The 16,400-nt window shown below is 32.7% G+C and overlaps 2 protein-coding genes across 5 annotated transcripts; both read right to left on the reverse strand.

Moving 5' to 3' along the window:
* Positions 1 to 2,609: 2,609 nt before the first annotated feature.
* On the reverse strand, positions 2,610 to 8,386 carry LOC110613827 (developmentally-regulated G-protein 2). 2 transcript variants are annotated; one of them, XM_021755170.2, is made up of 12 exons: positions 8,198 to 8,386; positions 7,880 to 7,974; positions 7,696 to 7,763; positions 6,539 to 6,615; positions 6,031 to 6,211; positions 5,790 to 5,846; positions 5,262 to 5,336; positions 4,790 to 4,909; positions 3,851 to 4,021; positions 3,407 to 3,520; positions 3,130 to 3,300; positions 2,610 to 2,938 (listed from the first exon to the last, which is right to left on the reverse strand). In XM_021755170.2, the coding sequence occupies exons 2-12, from the start codon at positions 7,947 to 7,949 to the stop codon at positions 2,843 to 2,845; spliced, it is 1,200 nt and encodes a 399-aa protein (XP_021610862.1). In that variant the 5' UTR covers positions 7,950 to 7,974; positions 8,198 to 8,386; the 3' UTR covers positions 2,610 to 2,842. The 2 variants fall into 2 exon arrangements, with proteins under 2 accessions (XP_021610862.1, XP_021610863.1); XM_021755171.2 differs by having other exon boundaries at positions 7,880 to 8,001; positions 8,198 to 8,357.
* An 838-nt stretch (positions 8,387 to 9,224) lies between these two features.
* LOC110613543 lies at positions 9,225 to 16,214 on the reverse strand. Of its 3 annotated transcripts, none has more exons than XM_021754732.2 (9): positions 15,996 to 16,213; positions 15,014 to 15,176; positions 14,117 to 14,294; positions 13,550 to 13,608; positions 11,647 to 12,630; positions 11,306 to 11,422; positions 9,918 to 10,202; positions 9,739 to 9,795; positions 9,225 to 9,619 (listed from the first exon to the last, which is right to left on the reverse strand). In XM_021754732.2, exons 2-9 carry the CDS (start codon positions 15,140 to 15,142, stop codon positions 9,446 to 9,448), a joined length of 1,983 nt encoding a protein of 660 aa, XP_021610424.1. In that variant the 5' UTR covers positions 15,143 to 15,176; positions 15,996 to 16,213; the 3' UTR covers positions 9,225 to 9,445. The 3 variants fall into 3 exon arrangements, with proteins under 3 accessions (XP_021610424.1, XP_021610426.1, XP_021610425.1); XM_021754734.2 differs by having other exon boundaries at positions 15,014 to 15,132; positions 15,996 to 16,212; XM_021754733.2 differs by having other exon boundaries at positions 9,374 to 9,597; positions 15,996 to 16,214.
* Between the last annotated feature and the right edge of the window lie 186 nt (positions 16,215 to 16,400).

The following is a 16,400-nucleotide window of genomic DNA, read 5'->3' on the forward strand; positions in this document are numbered from 1 at the left end:
TTTTATATTATTTTTTATTTGAAATCTATAATTTATTTACTTATAAAATTTCTTTATTTCAAGTTTTACTCATATTCATTCTACTCTCCCATACATGAAGGATGGATGCAATGCAATATTTAATTAAATTTTAATTAAAAATCTAAGAGGCTTAATTTATTAAAATCAATTTATATTCAGGAAAATTAAAATTTCAGAGAATGGTAATCCCTATCGGCCCTTAAATCCACCATTACTTTTAGTTTTATCATTAAATTACTAGGCATTTTCCAGCATGAAGTGGGTTTTTAATGTTTAAAATTATTATTATTATTATATAAAATTATAAAATAATACATTATTTTTGAAAAAATTATCCAAATAATAAATATATTTTAATTTGTGAAAAAAAATTATGTAACTTTTTTTACTAATATCATTGCTTAACTAATATATCATATGCACATTGTATATTTATTTAATTATGTATTAATTATATATTATTTATAAATTTATAAATATTTATGTTTTTTGAAATTTAATTTTTTAGCAGGTTTTTAAATGTTTAAAGTTAATGACAAAAATATATAACTAAAAAATGAATTAAAAATTTCAATATACCACTTTTCATATTTTATAACTCAAAAAATAAAAATATAATAATTTTTTATTAATCATTTTAAAGATATAAGTCAGTTTTTAGTTTTAAAATTCTGTAATTATGATATATTTAAAATTAAAGAGTATAATCTTTTTATAATTTTAAATTTTTATATTATTATTGTTATTATTCACATAGAAATAAAATTCATAAAATTAAGTTGGCTATAAATTTTTTTAGTTCATTTATTATTAAAAATAAATAAAATATGTTAAAATTTTTATTTCCTTGAGATTAATATGTTGTATTAAAGTATGAAGTGAAAAATTAAAAAAATCACATACTAATAATAATAGCATAAAAGCAAAAAAAGTTATGTATCACTCTTTTTTATTTATAATTTTTATTTATTTTTTAATTGTTTTAAATTATTGTCTATTTTTTTAAACTATAATAACACATAAATTAATTATTATAATTTATAATTTTATTTAATTTTATTTTTTTAAAAAAAATTTAAAATATCATTTAATATTTAATAAAATTTAATGTATTTAAAATGAGTATAATTGAAAATTAATAAGAGAAATTATTCTAAATTTTTTCTTTTAAGTCTATTTTAGAGATATGTTAGAATTTTTATTTGATTGTGATTAATTAGTCAAACAACTGTGTTGCGTAAAATTACATTGTGAATTTTATTCTTTTAAAAAAATAAATAAAAATACTAATTTAATAAAATGATATTATCTCATATTCTCATGCTTTTCATAATAATAAAATAAAGTAAAATAATTAATATAGCATTAATAAAATTGGGAAAAAATAGTACAAAGAAGAATACTTATGGAAGTTTGCAAAATCTTCTTGTTCAAAACTTTTATGAAAAAAAAAACTTAGAAAAAGAAAAACGTCAACTGATATATATTATTCTCTTTATACAGATAAGTTATTTTTCAGTTATCAAAAAACCTATAAAAATTCAATAATTTTGAAATAACGAAACTGAATTTTATTGTTTAATCAATTTATTAGGGCGAAGAGTATATTCATCTTTAGTGGTACTTAGCTTTTCATCAAACACATAGAATTTTTAAGAAAACTCTTTCTAAATATCTTGTTATAACAACTATATATTATAATAATGGAGTTTAAAGTCATAATAAAAAGTATTTTACAACATACAACAATCAAGTTATTAGGTAGAAGGGTTTAAATTTAATGGACTATAAGTACAGAGAAGAAAAATCATTGAAAGTAAAAGAATGAGAGAGGCAGAAGAAAAAGAAAGAGAATGCTAGGTCATCTTAAAGAAAAAAAAAAAACAAAACAAAAAAAAACATTAGGTCGATGAATAAAACCTAGTTTCACTTATAAGGGAATTTCACCACAATTTCATAATTTGAATGGTACCTGGCTAGAAAGTAAAAAGAAAAGAAAAGAAAAGAAAAATATTTTCAAATTTTGGTAATTTTATAAAGAAGCCATATGAAGGAGAATACCTAAGGTATGAATAGGAAATTGTATGACAAATATGGATGGGTACAATAAGCATAAGCCCAATTTATCATATAGTATGAGAATAATTTTCAGTGAGATATGTTTCTTTAAGGAGTGGCCGTATCTGAATAATTGGTTAATTTTTTTTATTGGCCCGGGATCCCTAAAATTAAATTATCTAAAGATAACAATGTATAAATTAATGAAATACAATACATAAATTTCATACCCATCTCCACAAGTTGAATAAATTGATAGTTGTTAAGTGTGTTATCAATCATATTATAATAATAATTTATTATATATATACACGTACTGGTGCAATTGAATTTTTTAAATAAAAATAAAATTAAACTAAAACATGAATTAGGAAACAAATTGTCAATAAATATTTAAGTTTTTATTTTGATCGCTAGAGGCAAGTGCATGATAACAATGAAGTTCCAAGTTATTACAGTGCATAGCTCAAGTAGAAATGACTGGCTACATACTCCTGAAGGGAAGATGAGCCACACCAAATATTCATTCATTCTTGAAATATTTTTTTTTTCATTATAATTCTAAAAAGTGTTGAACATCTCTTAAAATACAGCATTCAGACAGTGAATAAATTAAAGAAAAGAAAATGAAAGGATGATTAGAAGACCATCAATAGTGTATCAAAATTATAAGTATCTATAACCAGTCCACCTATCCTCCCAGTATTTAATTCGATTAAGCACTAACATCCAGAAGCTCAACCAATGCAAAATCGTACTTTGTTTAAGTCTTTAAGGGAGCTTTCTTCTCTCTGTCTGATATTCGAGCAGGAGCTGTTGAATGTGATTTGAACCGACCTCTACCTCCATCTTCCTTTTCCTGGAAAATTGCAATAGCAGATGCAGGAATCAGAACAACTATCATGAAGAAAAAGGACATCTAAGAATTAGATTTTTTTTTTGTATTTCGGGAATCTTGAATTTTTCAAGAAATGTGGCCAAATAGCTATTGAAGCCATTCACGCTTGTTAGCTTAATCTTTGTATGATCAAATTAGTAAGTATTCGTCACCTTTTTCTTGACAATTTGAACCACATCCTCATCTTGGAGAACATGACTAAGGCCACAGTGTTGAGGGTAATGTCGTGCACTCAAGCCCCACACCAGAACGTACTTCACATCCTTCACTAAACTCCTGTGTATGTGATTACAGAAGTCTTCAACTGTGCAGCCACCTCTATCCTATTATACACGATAAAAATTAGTTAGAACTGTAAGAAACTGGTCATTCCCAAAACCAAGAAAAAAAAAAAGAGCATAATTAAGAGATCTAAAGCATGCAACATACAGCTGAAAGAACTACAGGATCAGAGAAATCAGGTTGCTGGCCTTGTGGTTTTGTATAGACTCTCACTAGCCCCATTTCTTCCCACATCTTTGCAAGCAGTCTGTCTAAGTTGAGCTGTTTAAGAACCATGGACGAAAAAAAGGATCAAGGTCCCTTGAGCTATTCACATAATTTGGGGAATTTAGCACAATGTTTCTGATTCTCTCTCTCTTTTTTTCCTTTTTTTTTTGTGTATTATAAGTGGCTTTCAAATGGCGTTTAACACAATGATAACATGTTTTTGCAACATAAAGAAACCCAGAATTAGTCTGTAAACCCAAAAGTAAATAAATATATAAGTAGATGAAAGTGGAATTAAGATGGCCCTCTTTCTGTTTTTGTTGCTGATACATGTTTTCCGTGTTAGCACCACAATTTAACAGATATAAGATATGCAGAACTTGCCTTCAAATTGCAGCTAATGACAATAGAATTTGGTTGGCGAGCTAACTTGTCCACATCATCAATACCAATAACATCTATCTTGTTGTAAACATAAATACATTTCATGTATTTTCGATTACCCTCAATGACATCGATGAGATCATCGACTGTGGCATCCTCACGAAATAGCACCTATATCCAACTCATCAGCAAATAAGTATCATATGGAAAACTAGAAGTAATGAACAAAGATATATGGGAAAAGCATTTCAACATTGATTATTCCACAAATCTACCCCAAACGGCAAGTAAACAACAGGAACAACATTTTAAGGGAAGAAATTAGTAATATAGACTCCTGCAGAACACAAAAAGTTTAAAGAGGCAAAAGAAGAATTAATTTAAGAACAATTCGAAGCATCAAACTAACATTGATTTGGCAATGTGGCAATATAACCAATTATTATATGAAGAATCTTGCTTTAGTTAGAAAGCCAAACTTAATCAGGCATCAAAGTAAAATTCTCTCATCTGCCTGCTGTTGGAGCTGCTGGTGAGAAAAATACTTTATTAAATATACTATTTAGAAAACATTAGAAAATAATTTAAATTATTTCTGATATGATTTAGTTATAATAACAGTAAAATAACAAAACTTATTTTCTCAAATTGTTTTTTCAACAGCATCTAAAATGATGCTTTTTCTAAAAAGCACTTTTTGAGCCTCAATGCCAAACAGCCCTTTTGTCATACAAAAGTGAAGAATTAATTAGGCTCAAACAAGCCAAAAGAGATAAAGACGCGGGGGAGGGGGGTGGTGTTGGGGGGAGTAAGTAAGCATAATCCCAATGAGTCAATGACCCATGTGTGTTTTAACAATCAACCATTTGAGTAGACTGATTTTGCTGTACTATCACCAACGCAAAAGGTATAAATGAGATCAGCACAAACACGAAGTACCTCTGCATTGTGAATTTTGTATTCATGTAAAATCTGATAACAGAGTTTCTCATCTACGTGAGTTAAAGGTAGAGTGCTGTTGAAAGAGATGCCACCAGTTTTTTTCTTCTTGAAGTAAATCTGACAGAGAGATCAAAAAACAACATTACACCAATAATACATCCTTAAAGATTTGGCAAATGCTAATCAGCACACTAGAAACAATCTCGATGACAAAAGATCAGACCTCACCGGAAGTGAGATACTCTATCAATAAGTTCAACTTCAAACTCAAGTAAGTGCTTTAAAGGATAAAAGTTGAAGGAAAATGGCAAATTTAAGGTGAGATGAAGTGACAAGCTTGAGGTGGGAAGCAGATGATCTATAACAGTGATTATCCAATATACTTCTAATAAACATTAATTATTTGATTAATGGTTACCCTTTAAGTTGTCATATATACTTAAATCCGCATCCCAATAGACAAACTTACTTGAGGTGGTCTCTTGTTCAAACGTAAACCCACAGCTTCCAGTTCCCTAGTCAATATTTGCCGATGGCCCTCACTCTACAAATATTTGCAAATAGGTTAACTGAAAATTGCAGATAGTAAGGAGGAAACAATAGTTTATACAGTTAGGATGAAGGGAAGAAAAATGGAACTTCAATGAAACAGCAAAGGGCAAACAACATACTATTTTTCTAGCAAGGGATTTGGAGTAAAATGAAGAAGCAAATTCTCAGACTTAGTCTTACTAAACATTTATATTAAAAAGAAAGAGGGGAGAGAAAGACAATGGAAACGGATATGAAGTAGTTTGAACACAGCAAATACTCATGGCTGAAATATGCTAACACCCTTTAAATGGAAAATTAATCAAAGTAAAAAATAACAATGCAAGAGGTCAATAATAGACAATCACAACTGAGAGGACATCAGACAACAAAATGTCTAGCCATTGTGTTCATTTGCCAGCTTGCGATGGTAGCATAACACCATATAGGGTACACAAACACTTACTTTTGAGGCGTCAAGAACCATCAAGACTATATCTGAAGACTTGGAAACAGCAATAACCTAAGAGAGAATAAAACAAAGTGTTTTAAGTTCAAATGATACACAGCCAGTAGGGCAGAAAGATAGATAAACTAAAGCAAGAAGCATATAGTCAATTCAACAACCATCATAACCTTCTGAGGACCTTTCATCCTTTGAAACAGGATGGAAAAGCACAAGATGAGAAATAAGCAGGCGTAGCTACCTGTCTTCCACGTCCCTTGCCTTCTGAAGCACCCTCAATAATTCCCGGAAGGTCAAGCAGCTGAATTTTAGTATCATTGTAATGTATAATCCCAGGAATACAGGTAAGTGTTGTGAACTCATATGATGCAGCTTCCGAGTGAGTGCCAGTTAACATTGTCAAAAGAGTTGACTTCCCAACACTGCATTCAATAGAAAATAAAATTTGATTGTCAACATTAAGTGCACATGCACATCAATATTATTCTCTTATAATTTAAGGACATTACACGGGAAAAAAGGGGGCAGAAATAAGGCAATACAGAGTTCACTATAACATCGGAAATCCCTGTATGAGAATAATTTCCTATAGAAGTCACTGATCCTAACTTGTATTGTGAAGGTAAAAGTTGCATGCCAAAGCATCAATTCCTAATCAGTTTATTTATGTTTCTTGCACGAGTGTGGACATGCATTAGAGACACACACACACAAAAGGATAACATTGGCAAATCATAAAGTTGGCATACCTTGGAAATCCTATCAGTGCAACACGTCCATGGCCATATTTTGTAACTTCAAAACCATCTCCACCACCGCTAGAACCCTGATTCAAAAAGGCAATATTACCAAATCTTTCAAAAGATCTAAAAGCAATGGAAATAATCATGAAAATCATAATAATAAAAATAACAAGTGCAGCAAAGCAAAATGAACATATAATTAATACAATCCACAATATACCATCAGCTATACAGATCAACTCAACCACAGATAGGAAGGGACAATGTGATGAACAACTGGGCAACAGGGCAGAACCTGGAGAGGGGCAGAAGGGAAGAGGAATAAATAGGGACACGTGGAAGGTGTATTCTAGAAGAACCAAGATACCCTCCCATGAGCTGTCAGATATTCTGTTATACCCAAATACGCATGTCACATGTGAGAGAGAGTAATTGGAGGGTTATAAATAAAACAGGAATTCTAGAGGAGGGCTATGGGGAGTTAATTTTGTAAAAGAGGGAAAAAGGGTTTTCTTCTGTATTGGTTTTCTTTCATCTGAAGCTTTGAATGCTTCCTTATTAATTTGAAGCCAATCTCCTCGGTCTTTTCCTTCTCTATTTTACCTTTCCATACTGTGTCTCAAATTCCTTACTCTATCACAATGATGCACCAAATTTGAACAGTTTTGGAATTCCCCAGACAACCACAGTCATAGTCCATGTACCACAAGCAATAACTTACAAAGAAATGTTAGATACCTAGTAGCACCAACATCCTCAGATGGCTCAACTTACACGAATACAACCATACTGTACTGAATCTATTGATAGTCTGTAACAAATAATTAAAGAATTACGGAAGTACACTGGCCTTGTTGCTGTCTAACAATCACTAGCAAGAATTTGTTATTCTTAAACAACTGATACTCATTTTATGGAGTTAGATCCCATTGACAACCAGGACCTCTAGTAGCTACGCACGAAATGCATACCAAGAAACTGATTTCGTAAAAGTGGGCAACCAGAAGGCAGTCACTGCATGCTAGCATAAGCACCATAATTTCACACGGCAAGCCTAAGCTTCTTTACAAGCCAGCCACTACCATATCAAACATCAACAAATGCATACTGGGGAGAGAGACAGGAGCAGGAAGAAATTTTTTTAAAAAAAAAAATTTACATACTTTAGGAGGCTCCAACAGTTGTGTCCTTAACTTTGCTATCTTTGCCTTGAGCTGACCAAGATGATACTCTGCATGTTAATTTTACACAAACAAAATGAGCTGAAGAAAATAAAGCTTCAATACCAGAGAACAGGAATTCAATGGCATCAATTAAACACGGACATGAAATATGTGAATCAAGAACCTGTAGCTTTATTTTTCTGGGTTCGAGCCATCTCGGCTTCGATTTCTTTAATCTTCTCGATTATCCCCATTCTGCTTGATTTTAGCTTTCACCGCCTACAGAAACAACAAAAATTTTCAGGTCTACAAGCAGGATTAATAATTAACCGAGTTCAAGCCCATAATCAACATGAAAAATAGTAAATTCAACATATATCAATCAACATTACCAAGTTGTTTTTTTTTTTTCAAAAGAAAAACTAAGTTTAAAAGAATTAGTATCTATAAAAAGAAGAGATAGATATGAGTAGCTGAAGAAGGACTCGCCGATCCCAATTACCAGGCGCTGGGATGAGAAGATGAGAGTGGCGGGTACAGTAGAGCAGGTGTCGATTGTTAACTATTAACAGTCAGAAAGGAGAAGACATTTAGGGCTGTGAGAATTTATGTAGCGGTTCGTTGGAGGCCCATTTCATCGAGCAAGAAGATCCAGGTCGTTCTCTCGATTTTCTCTTGAAAACTAAAACAAGTATCACGATTTCATCCATTTTTTCTTTAGAATAATATGGTATTATGAAAAAATATTAATGTGAAAAATAAAAAATTTATTTATTCAATAGTTTGGGGGCCAAGCTCCGCTTTGTCCCTCTACTTCCATCTTAGTTGTTTATATTTAATTTTGATTTTAAATGTTAGATTAATTTATTTCAAATTTAAATATAAAATAATGTAAATATTGAATTTTTCAACGATTAGCAAAAAAAGAAAACTTTCACGTTAATGTTTATAAGCTGATTTCGTAATATATTTTACAATATTATATTCAAATAAAATATTTATTTTTCTTTACTGGTTTAAACAAATTACTTTTGTCAACTGCTAATAAAATAATTGTTTATTTAATTTAAAACTAAATTTTATTATAATATGATTAAAATAGATTTTTATAATACTACAGTAAAACAAAGAGATAATATAATTTAGCAATTAAAGATAGTTAAAAATTCTTCTAATTATTCTAATGATAAATATATTTACAATTTAGTTTTTGTTAAATATCAGTTGCTTTACAATAATTTTAATTAAGCATGTAAGACTTCAGATCATAACATTTTTGCTTAAATTTAAAATTACAAGTAGTTGAAATTAGCAAACTCAATATCATATACTTTAGGTTATCATATTCAGTCATATTTTTTTTTTTTTTTTGAAATAGGGGGTGGATTAAATCCCATTGTTTTGAAATCCACTTATCATTTTTCAAAAGCGAATATTGAACAAATTATTTTTTTTAACATAAAAAATTATTTCAACAGAAATAACTTAATATTTAGAAAAAAAAAACATATATTTCGGATTGGCAATGGTGATGAGAAGCTAATCCCTTTTCATAGTTCATGAACCTCGGATTCTCTTTCTGGGAAAACAAGGCATTCTAAGTGATCCTTAATTCTAGTTAGTCTTGATATTCGACTATCAACTGTAAACCCCATAAAAGGCAACAGCTAGAGGAGAATCATCAAAATGGGGACACACTGATGTGCGTTTATTTGCAATTTATACAACTGAAGTCTACTGGTTCACAATGTTACAAGTACCCTGATTGTTTTTCATGTACACTATCTGCACTACTTCCACTTCCACCCCCCTTGCTTGAGTTTAGACTTGGTGGAACCTGACACTGCATCGCAGCAAGCTCTCTAACTCTCAATAAAATTGGTTCAGGAATTGGAACTGAAGCTGCATTTTTTCGGCAATTTATCTACATTAACCCCAAAAATAAAATAAAAAAAAAAAAAAGCATCAACGACACCGTGAATCTCAAATATATGTAAACAATTAAATAATTAAGCAATAACTACTACAGATGCGGTTGCTTACCCCTTTATCCGAAGGTATCTGTGAAAAGCTAGCTTTCAGCAGATTCCTCCATTTATCCTGAAAGTTAAATTCGTTATCAGCCAAAAATCTATTTCATATCTAACACAAGAAATAGTTGCGACGGTAGCTAATTCCTTACATTGATGTGCATCTCTTTATGAAATACCATACAAACATACCTTCAGATCAACAGAGGTGCGATACGAATAGGATGCAAATGCAAGTCGCTTGATCTCAGACCACCTTCCAGCCCCATACCTAGATACACCCTCAACTAGCTTCATAACCTCAGAGAGTGTCCAAGCTCGATGATGCTTCCTTCTAATTCCACCTTTGGATGTAGGCACCGTGACTACATTATCATCTGAAGCCCCAGTTGAATCCACTAGTTTCAGCACCTTATGATGGCCCCCAACTGCATCTATTGCTGAGATCTGTATATCTTTGTCTGTTACACCTACAAACTGGGCAACAAAGAATGTATTCCAATCAGGAATGCATCAGTTTGTGAATATACGAGTCGAGGCATTAACCCCCACAAAAGGGCAAATCATTATGTAACGCAGACAGAGAATGTGAATATCTGGAACAAAAAAGCACATTAATCAACAAGCAATTCTGCAATTGGCTGTCATAAGCTCAGAAATAGCACTCCAATGCCAAGAGAAACATATTAATAGTTTACACTTGGTATAGTACTCATTTACTTCGATTTTGAAAGCCTAAATGTTTTCCTCAGGGTGACTGTCCACACCCCTCTGCTAGCCTTTAAATCTTACTGAAAGGAAATGCAAGGCATCTCTCCATTAGCAAAACTAAGGTGAGTAAAAGATTCACGGAACATGGTTAACCCAATCAACACATATATTTATCACCAAAGACATCTACTCCTCGCTTATGTTGTGCCAAGTTTAAAGACATTTTTCTTAATTGCCCATCTTAACAATTGAAGCAATTTGCATAGTGTACATGGTTGGAAATCTCCACCGCATGCATGCTATATAATTGCCCCAAGAAACATCAGACGAAGGAACATAGACAAGTAAAAAACATTGATCCAGCTTTAACCACCCAACCAGGGAACATCAATCTTTTGCCAAAAGGATATTAAACTCCACTAATTTAAGGAGATAATGTCATGAGAAACTAGACTGCAGATCAATTTGATGTTATTACAAAGATATACTATAATAGTTTCCATTATATACACAAGGATAAAGCAAGCTGTTAAGTTTGGATCAGGTCTAACTCACCTCAAGGCTAACTCAAGGGAGAGTGCCTAAGGCCCTTACAGGAGGCACACTACCGCTGTCCCATTACCGCTATGCCAAACCCGATGTGGGATTCAACACACCCCTCACGCCCAGAACTAGCGTGAAATATTTAAGGGCCCTAAAATCTAGCTAAGGGGAGGAGTGTCTAAGACCCTATAAGGGGTGATGTGGGATTAACACATGCAACTCAAATAATAGAAAAGTAAAGGCAGAGAAGTAGGGCAAGAGATAGAGAGAAAAGAACCACGGACAAGGGGAACTATCATATTAAATAAAATAAAAATGTCATGCACCTTGGCAGGGGGAGATCGATCTTTCTCACTCTCATCATTATCTAGTAGAATATTATGTGCATTGAGTGCCTTCTTTAACTGTGCAGCTGTCACGCTCATGCTACTTGGATTGAACTCCTGCAAACATAGTTATGTTATGCAATGAGTAAAGGGAAAGAAGAGAGACTCCACCTCCACACAATACACAAAGATTTCCAGATAACATGTGCCCAAGTAGTTCTAGCAGGGATGCAAGACAATGAACAACGATTTTGCAAAACCAATAAGATTCATACACAAAAGGCAAAATATCAGCTCAAAATCTAGCTCGCCACACATGTAAAGAAGAGATATTAACGCACCAGAAGAGCCATGAAATTTTTCCGTGGACGGCTTCTTCGAACTCGAGAAACACATGGAATCTGAATCCCAGATCCTCCAAGGGAATCTGTCCTTGTCACAACAGTTCTCCCATCTGAAGAGATATTTCCAACAGATCCAATGTGAGATTTTGAGGACATCTGTCCAAGCCCAGAACATTTTAGTTTACTATTTGATTTTCCACTGGACTCTTTGGATTCTACTTCTGAAAGTTCTTCAATGTACCGCTTTGTAGGCTTCCGAACTCGTTTGACAGCTCTATGTTCTGCGTGATGATCTTCACTTCCAGAATTATCACCTACACTACGACTTCTTTTGTCAGAAACAACTTGATCTTCCACTTGGCCACCATGGGTAATTGGTGCCTCTTGCTGACTGCCATTTATTGTTGCCCCCGTTGGAGGATCATTGGCAAAGGCGCCATCTCCATTATCACAACAGTCTTCTTTGCCTTTCTTAACTAATTTGTTATCTTTAATTATGAAAGTTGTTGCTGAAACATCACAAGAATTAGTTAGTCCCATGGTGATTCTTCTCTTAAGCCACTGCTTGTCCTTGACAGTAGTTTCTCGCCCAAATGTTGCTTTAAAAGTTTCATGTAGTTCTTTAATTGACAAATTGTCTAAGCATATTTCCTCCTTTAACTTGGAAAAATCAGGTTTTGAAGTAGCAACACCGGTAGATGTCAAAGCTCCACCTTCTGTCGGTTTTTTTGGACTATTTAAACACTTGTCAATGCTCCCTGATTGATGCAAATGGCTTTCAATCAAACTTGGTGCCAAGGAAGGGACAGTCTCCTGCAAGGGAATTTCACATTGGAGCTTCTCATCAATAGCAGGCAATTTATCATGCTGATCAGAACACTGGCTGTCTATAATGACATATGCAGAAGAATAATCAGCAGATCCACATGATAACCGGAGCCTCTCTTCCTCTTTCACCCTTTGCAACATCTCCTCAATGTACTACAAGAGATTTTAAAGCCCATGATGGATCCAAGACAATCAGTCGTTCAATCAATACTTGGACAAATTAAATAATGCTTCGTAAACTATATGAAAACATACAAGCAGAAAACAGCCAAAAAGGGGAAACATCAATCAGACAAACAAATAGGAGAAGAAACGTAATATATATTCAACTCAAAACCATTAAGACGACATTGGAAAAATAACTGCTGGTTATACATAAAACAAACCAGACATTTGACACACAAGTACATCACTTGTTCAATATTATATTCATTCCTAAATCGCATAGAAATTCTCTTCCATCTATAAGACCATGAATTTCAACATTTAAGTAGCTCTTTGCACCTACAAGTTTGTATTGTTCATTGTATTATCACAATGATCTAGGTCAGCAACCTCACATGAGAAGATAATTTTTTGCAAATTTAAAAATAAGCACTCTCCCTTCTTTAAAGTCTTAACACTTGTAGATAGGATAATATGTAAAAACTGCAATAATCCATGTACTTATGAGTGGTGATATTAAATGAAATACCATAGGTTCCTTGCACAAAAAGAATAAACATAAGAAATGCAAGTAAGCCAACAACTGATAAGGCAAAAGGGCTACAATGTTATGTAAAATTTCACATAGGTCGCTCAATTTTTGCATGAATAAAAATAAAAAGAGAAAAAAAAATCCTAGAGCAGTAATGAATGAGTTCCTAAAGACCAAAAAGAGGGAAATTGAATTACAAGTCAAAATCTGAAGTTCACGTTACAATGTATTGTAATGCACTTCAATCAATTCCAAGGTAATTGAGTAAAATGGATTCAGTATTATACAACACTATGTTGTTGGTAAGAAGAAATAGCAATTCAAAGAGCATGAGATACAAATGAATAAATTTACTATGAAAAAGATGGACAATACCTCAAGCCGTGCATGTAATTTTTCTGGATCAACTTCAGTGTTTTCAGATTGTGACAAACCTGGCATATGTTGCTCAGTCAGATATCAAGGGAAAGAAAAGACCATATGAACAAAAAAAAAATCCATTCTAAACCAAGAAAACAACCTCTGATTGTTTAGATACTGACAAGGAATGAACTGGAAGCATACCATATTTAAATGAAATGAGCAAGCCAAATAAGAAGAAATTCAATAAAAGAAAGGAGTTGAGTTTCCCTTCAGATGTGGAATAAAACAAGAAGTTCAAATGAAAAACATTTACAAAACAAAAGAATTGAGGAGAAACTGAGCCAAACTGCTAAGGTTACCAGCACAGCTAAAAAGAAATCACAGTATACCAAATATTCTAAGATAATTTATAACAAACAAGCATTTGAAAAACACTGGAAATTATCACATGCAAAAATTTAGTAACCATTCCCCCAAATAAGAAAACACAAGAACAAAATACAATTCACCTTTACATTACTCTACCAGTTATAAAAATTACTAATAGTTAAAGACAAGCAAGCCAAAGAGGGAAAAAACCTTCTGAGCTTTCCAACTGGAGCAGCATGCCAGAGGAAGATACTTCATTGGAAATGCACCCCATAGGCTGCCCAGTGTCTGTAACAATACGCATTTTGTTCTTTTCATCTATGAGCAGACCCTTAACCTCCATAACTTCATCATCTGTTGCAGGCACTAACCTCCCATCTCCTTCCACCTGTGCATTTGATAGGAATAGGATATCATCACATCAAAACTTCTATTAATACTAAGCATAAGTTTAATAGTTACTGGGCAGCATAAGATTCAAGTGAGGAAAATATAAGGTTTGAGAAGAGAAACATATGATAAGCATAAGTTTAAGATAAGCATAAAACCATCTATTAGAATTTTCTTCTATTTGCTTCAAGATAAGAAAGGTTAGTGCAGCCACTGCTTCCTCACATGAAAAAACTTTCCAACATAGTAATGCTATCAATAACAACAATCATAATGACATATTAAATTTTATTGATTTTTAGTCAATCAAGAAGCTCCTGAGTTAGAATCTAATCAGACATAAGATACTCCCAAAACACAGTTCGCCTTTCTTCAAATACCAAACAACAGTCCAAAGCCTTTACTGAAAATTGCAACAAATTCTAAATAATAAAAATGCTGGAGGGTTAAAGACATTCTTATCATTTTACCCAAGTAAAATTATTAATCACAAAAATAAAAATTTGTTCACTGCTTTCCTTCCACAATCTTGACTGATGGTAATATATAAATATTATTTCTAATTCCATGTTCTAAGCTACTGCATGCACCGAAACTGCTATCCTGGACAATCTCATTCAACTTTTTGCCCAAAAACAAACTAAAATGGCCTTCCCCACCTAATCAAAATGATAATAAACAAAACAATTACCAAAACCATAGATATTTCAGAATTACCCGCACAAGCTTGTATACAACGGGATCAGTGAGCTGCTTGGTTGAAGACAGAGAAGAGTAAATTTTCCGAAACCCAGCTTCTTCATACTTCCGTTCATCATTACCCTCAACTCCAAACTCTGTTTCCATGGAAAATCCACCACATGCAACTCAAATACAGAAACTGAAAACCCCAAACAAAAGTGAACAAGACACAATAACTGGTTAATTCTTTTCCTTTTTGAAGGCTGCAACTTTATGTACCGCATGCAAATGGCACACATATCCAAACTCACTAAAACAATGACTATCTTTATGAAGTTTATTTATATCACTTCTCAAAAAAGAAAAGAAAAGATCCACATTTAATTTACCTACTCCACCAGATAAAGTTTCCAATTTCCAAATGCTCTTAACAAAAACCAAACTAAAGTCACAAAATTGTTTTAAGTATCCGCCTGAACATAAAACAATAGCAAAATGAACCCAAAACAATCACATAAACTTAGCAAGCCACTAAACTACATAAAGCAATAGTTACATTCTTAATTCTGTTACAAATTACAATTGACACATCCAAAAGAAAAACCAACTAATTTTCACCTAATTGGTTAACAACCCTAAATTCCAATAATATGACAATATAACCAAACCACCACCCCCTCCCCAGGGGAGCAAAATTTCCTAGGCACCTATCTGTATTTATAAATTAACCACGGAAATGGTACTTCACACTTAACCATATCTATACAAAGCTATATTCAATTCAAGCAGTTATATCATGAATCAAAGACACGATATGCAAACAAGGATTATATAATTGCATACAAACAAAACCCACAAGAGTGCATTTCAAACTCAATTGAAACTGAGCTCACTACAAACACTTAAAATTGACAAATTTTATGCATATTTTAAGATAAGAAAAAAGCAAATTTCTTCAATAAAATGCAACAGCAAAAACTAACAATAAGGAAATGAAATAAAGCAAGTGATGACTCACCATAGGAGTATGTGCGCGGCGATGAAGAATGAGTCGCCTTGGTTCGATGAAACTGAAGAAGTCATGAGACTAACCAATTTTGGAAGATTAAGCAATTATTAAGTAATCAAATGAAGAGAGAGACTTATAGGATACGAAAGGGAAGTTTTGAGTTAGAGAGAGAGAGATGTTTGTGTTAAGAAATATTGGGTGTGGCTTTTTGGCTCGCTTTTCCAGTACGCTGTGTTTGCTGTGATACAGAAACAGTTCCGGATTCGAAACTTTCTATGGACTGAAATTTAATACAAGCGCGTGGATTCCGTTTCTGTTTCACATTTTTAAAGCTTCCCTCTTCCATACGGATTAAGGATTTAATTGAAAAAATTAATTTTATATCAAACCTAATGTAAATTTAAATTCTTTAAA

This window comes from Manihot esculenta, chromosome 4 (genome assembly GCF_001659605.2).
Source record: "Manihot esculenta cultivar AM560-2 chromosome 4, M.esculenta_v8, whole genome shotgun sequence".
Lineage (NCBI taxonomy): Eukaryota > Viridiplantae > Streptophyta > Magnoliopsida > Malpighiales > Euphorbiaceae > Manihot > Manihot esculenta.

Coding starts and splice junctions, on each gene's coding strand:
- LOC110613827 (XM_021755170.2), bottom strand. CDS start 7,949: ATGGGGATAATCGAGAAGATTAAAGAAATCGAAGCCGAGATGGCTCGA. Junction 6,616..7,695: donor AACTGTTGGAGCCTCCTAAA/GTATGTAAATTT, acceptor TTTTTGAATCAG/GGTTCTAGCGGTGGTGGAGA. Junction 4,910..5,261: donor TGAACAAGAGACCACCTCAA/GTAAGTTTGTCT, acceptor TCTCTCTGTCAG/ATTTACTTCAAGAAGAAAAA.
- LOC110613543 (XM_021754732.2), bottom strand. CDS start 15,142: ATGGAAACAGAGTTTGGAGTTGAGGGTAATGATGAACGGAAGTATGAA. Junction 14,295..15,013: donor TTGTATACAAGCTTGTGCGG/GTAATTCTGAAA, acceptor TCAAATGCACAG/GTGGAAGGAGATGGGAGGTT. Junction 10,203..11,305: donor ATCGATCTCCCCCTGCCAAG/GTGCATGACATT, acceptor TTTGTTGCCCAG/TTTGTAGGTGTAACAGACAA.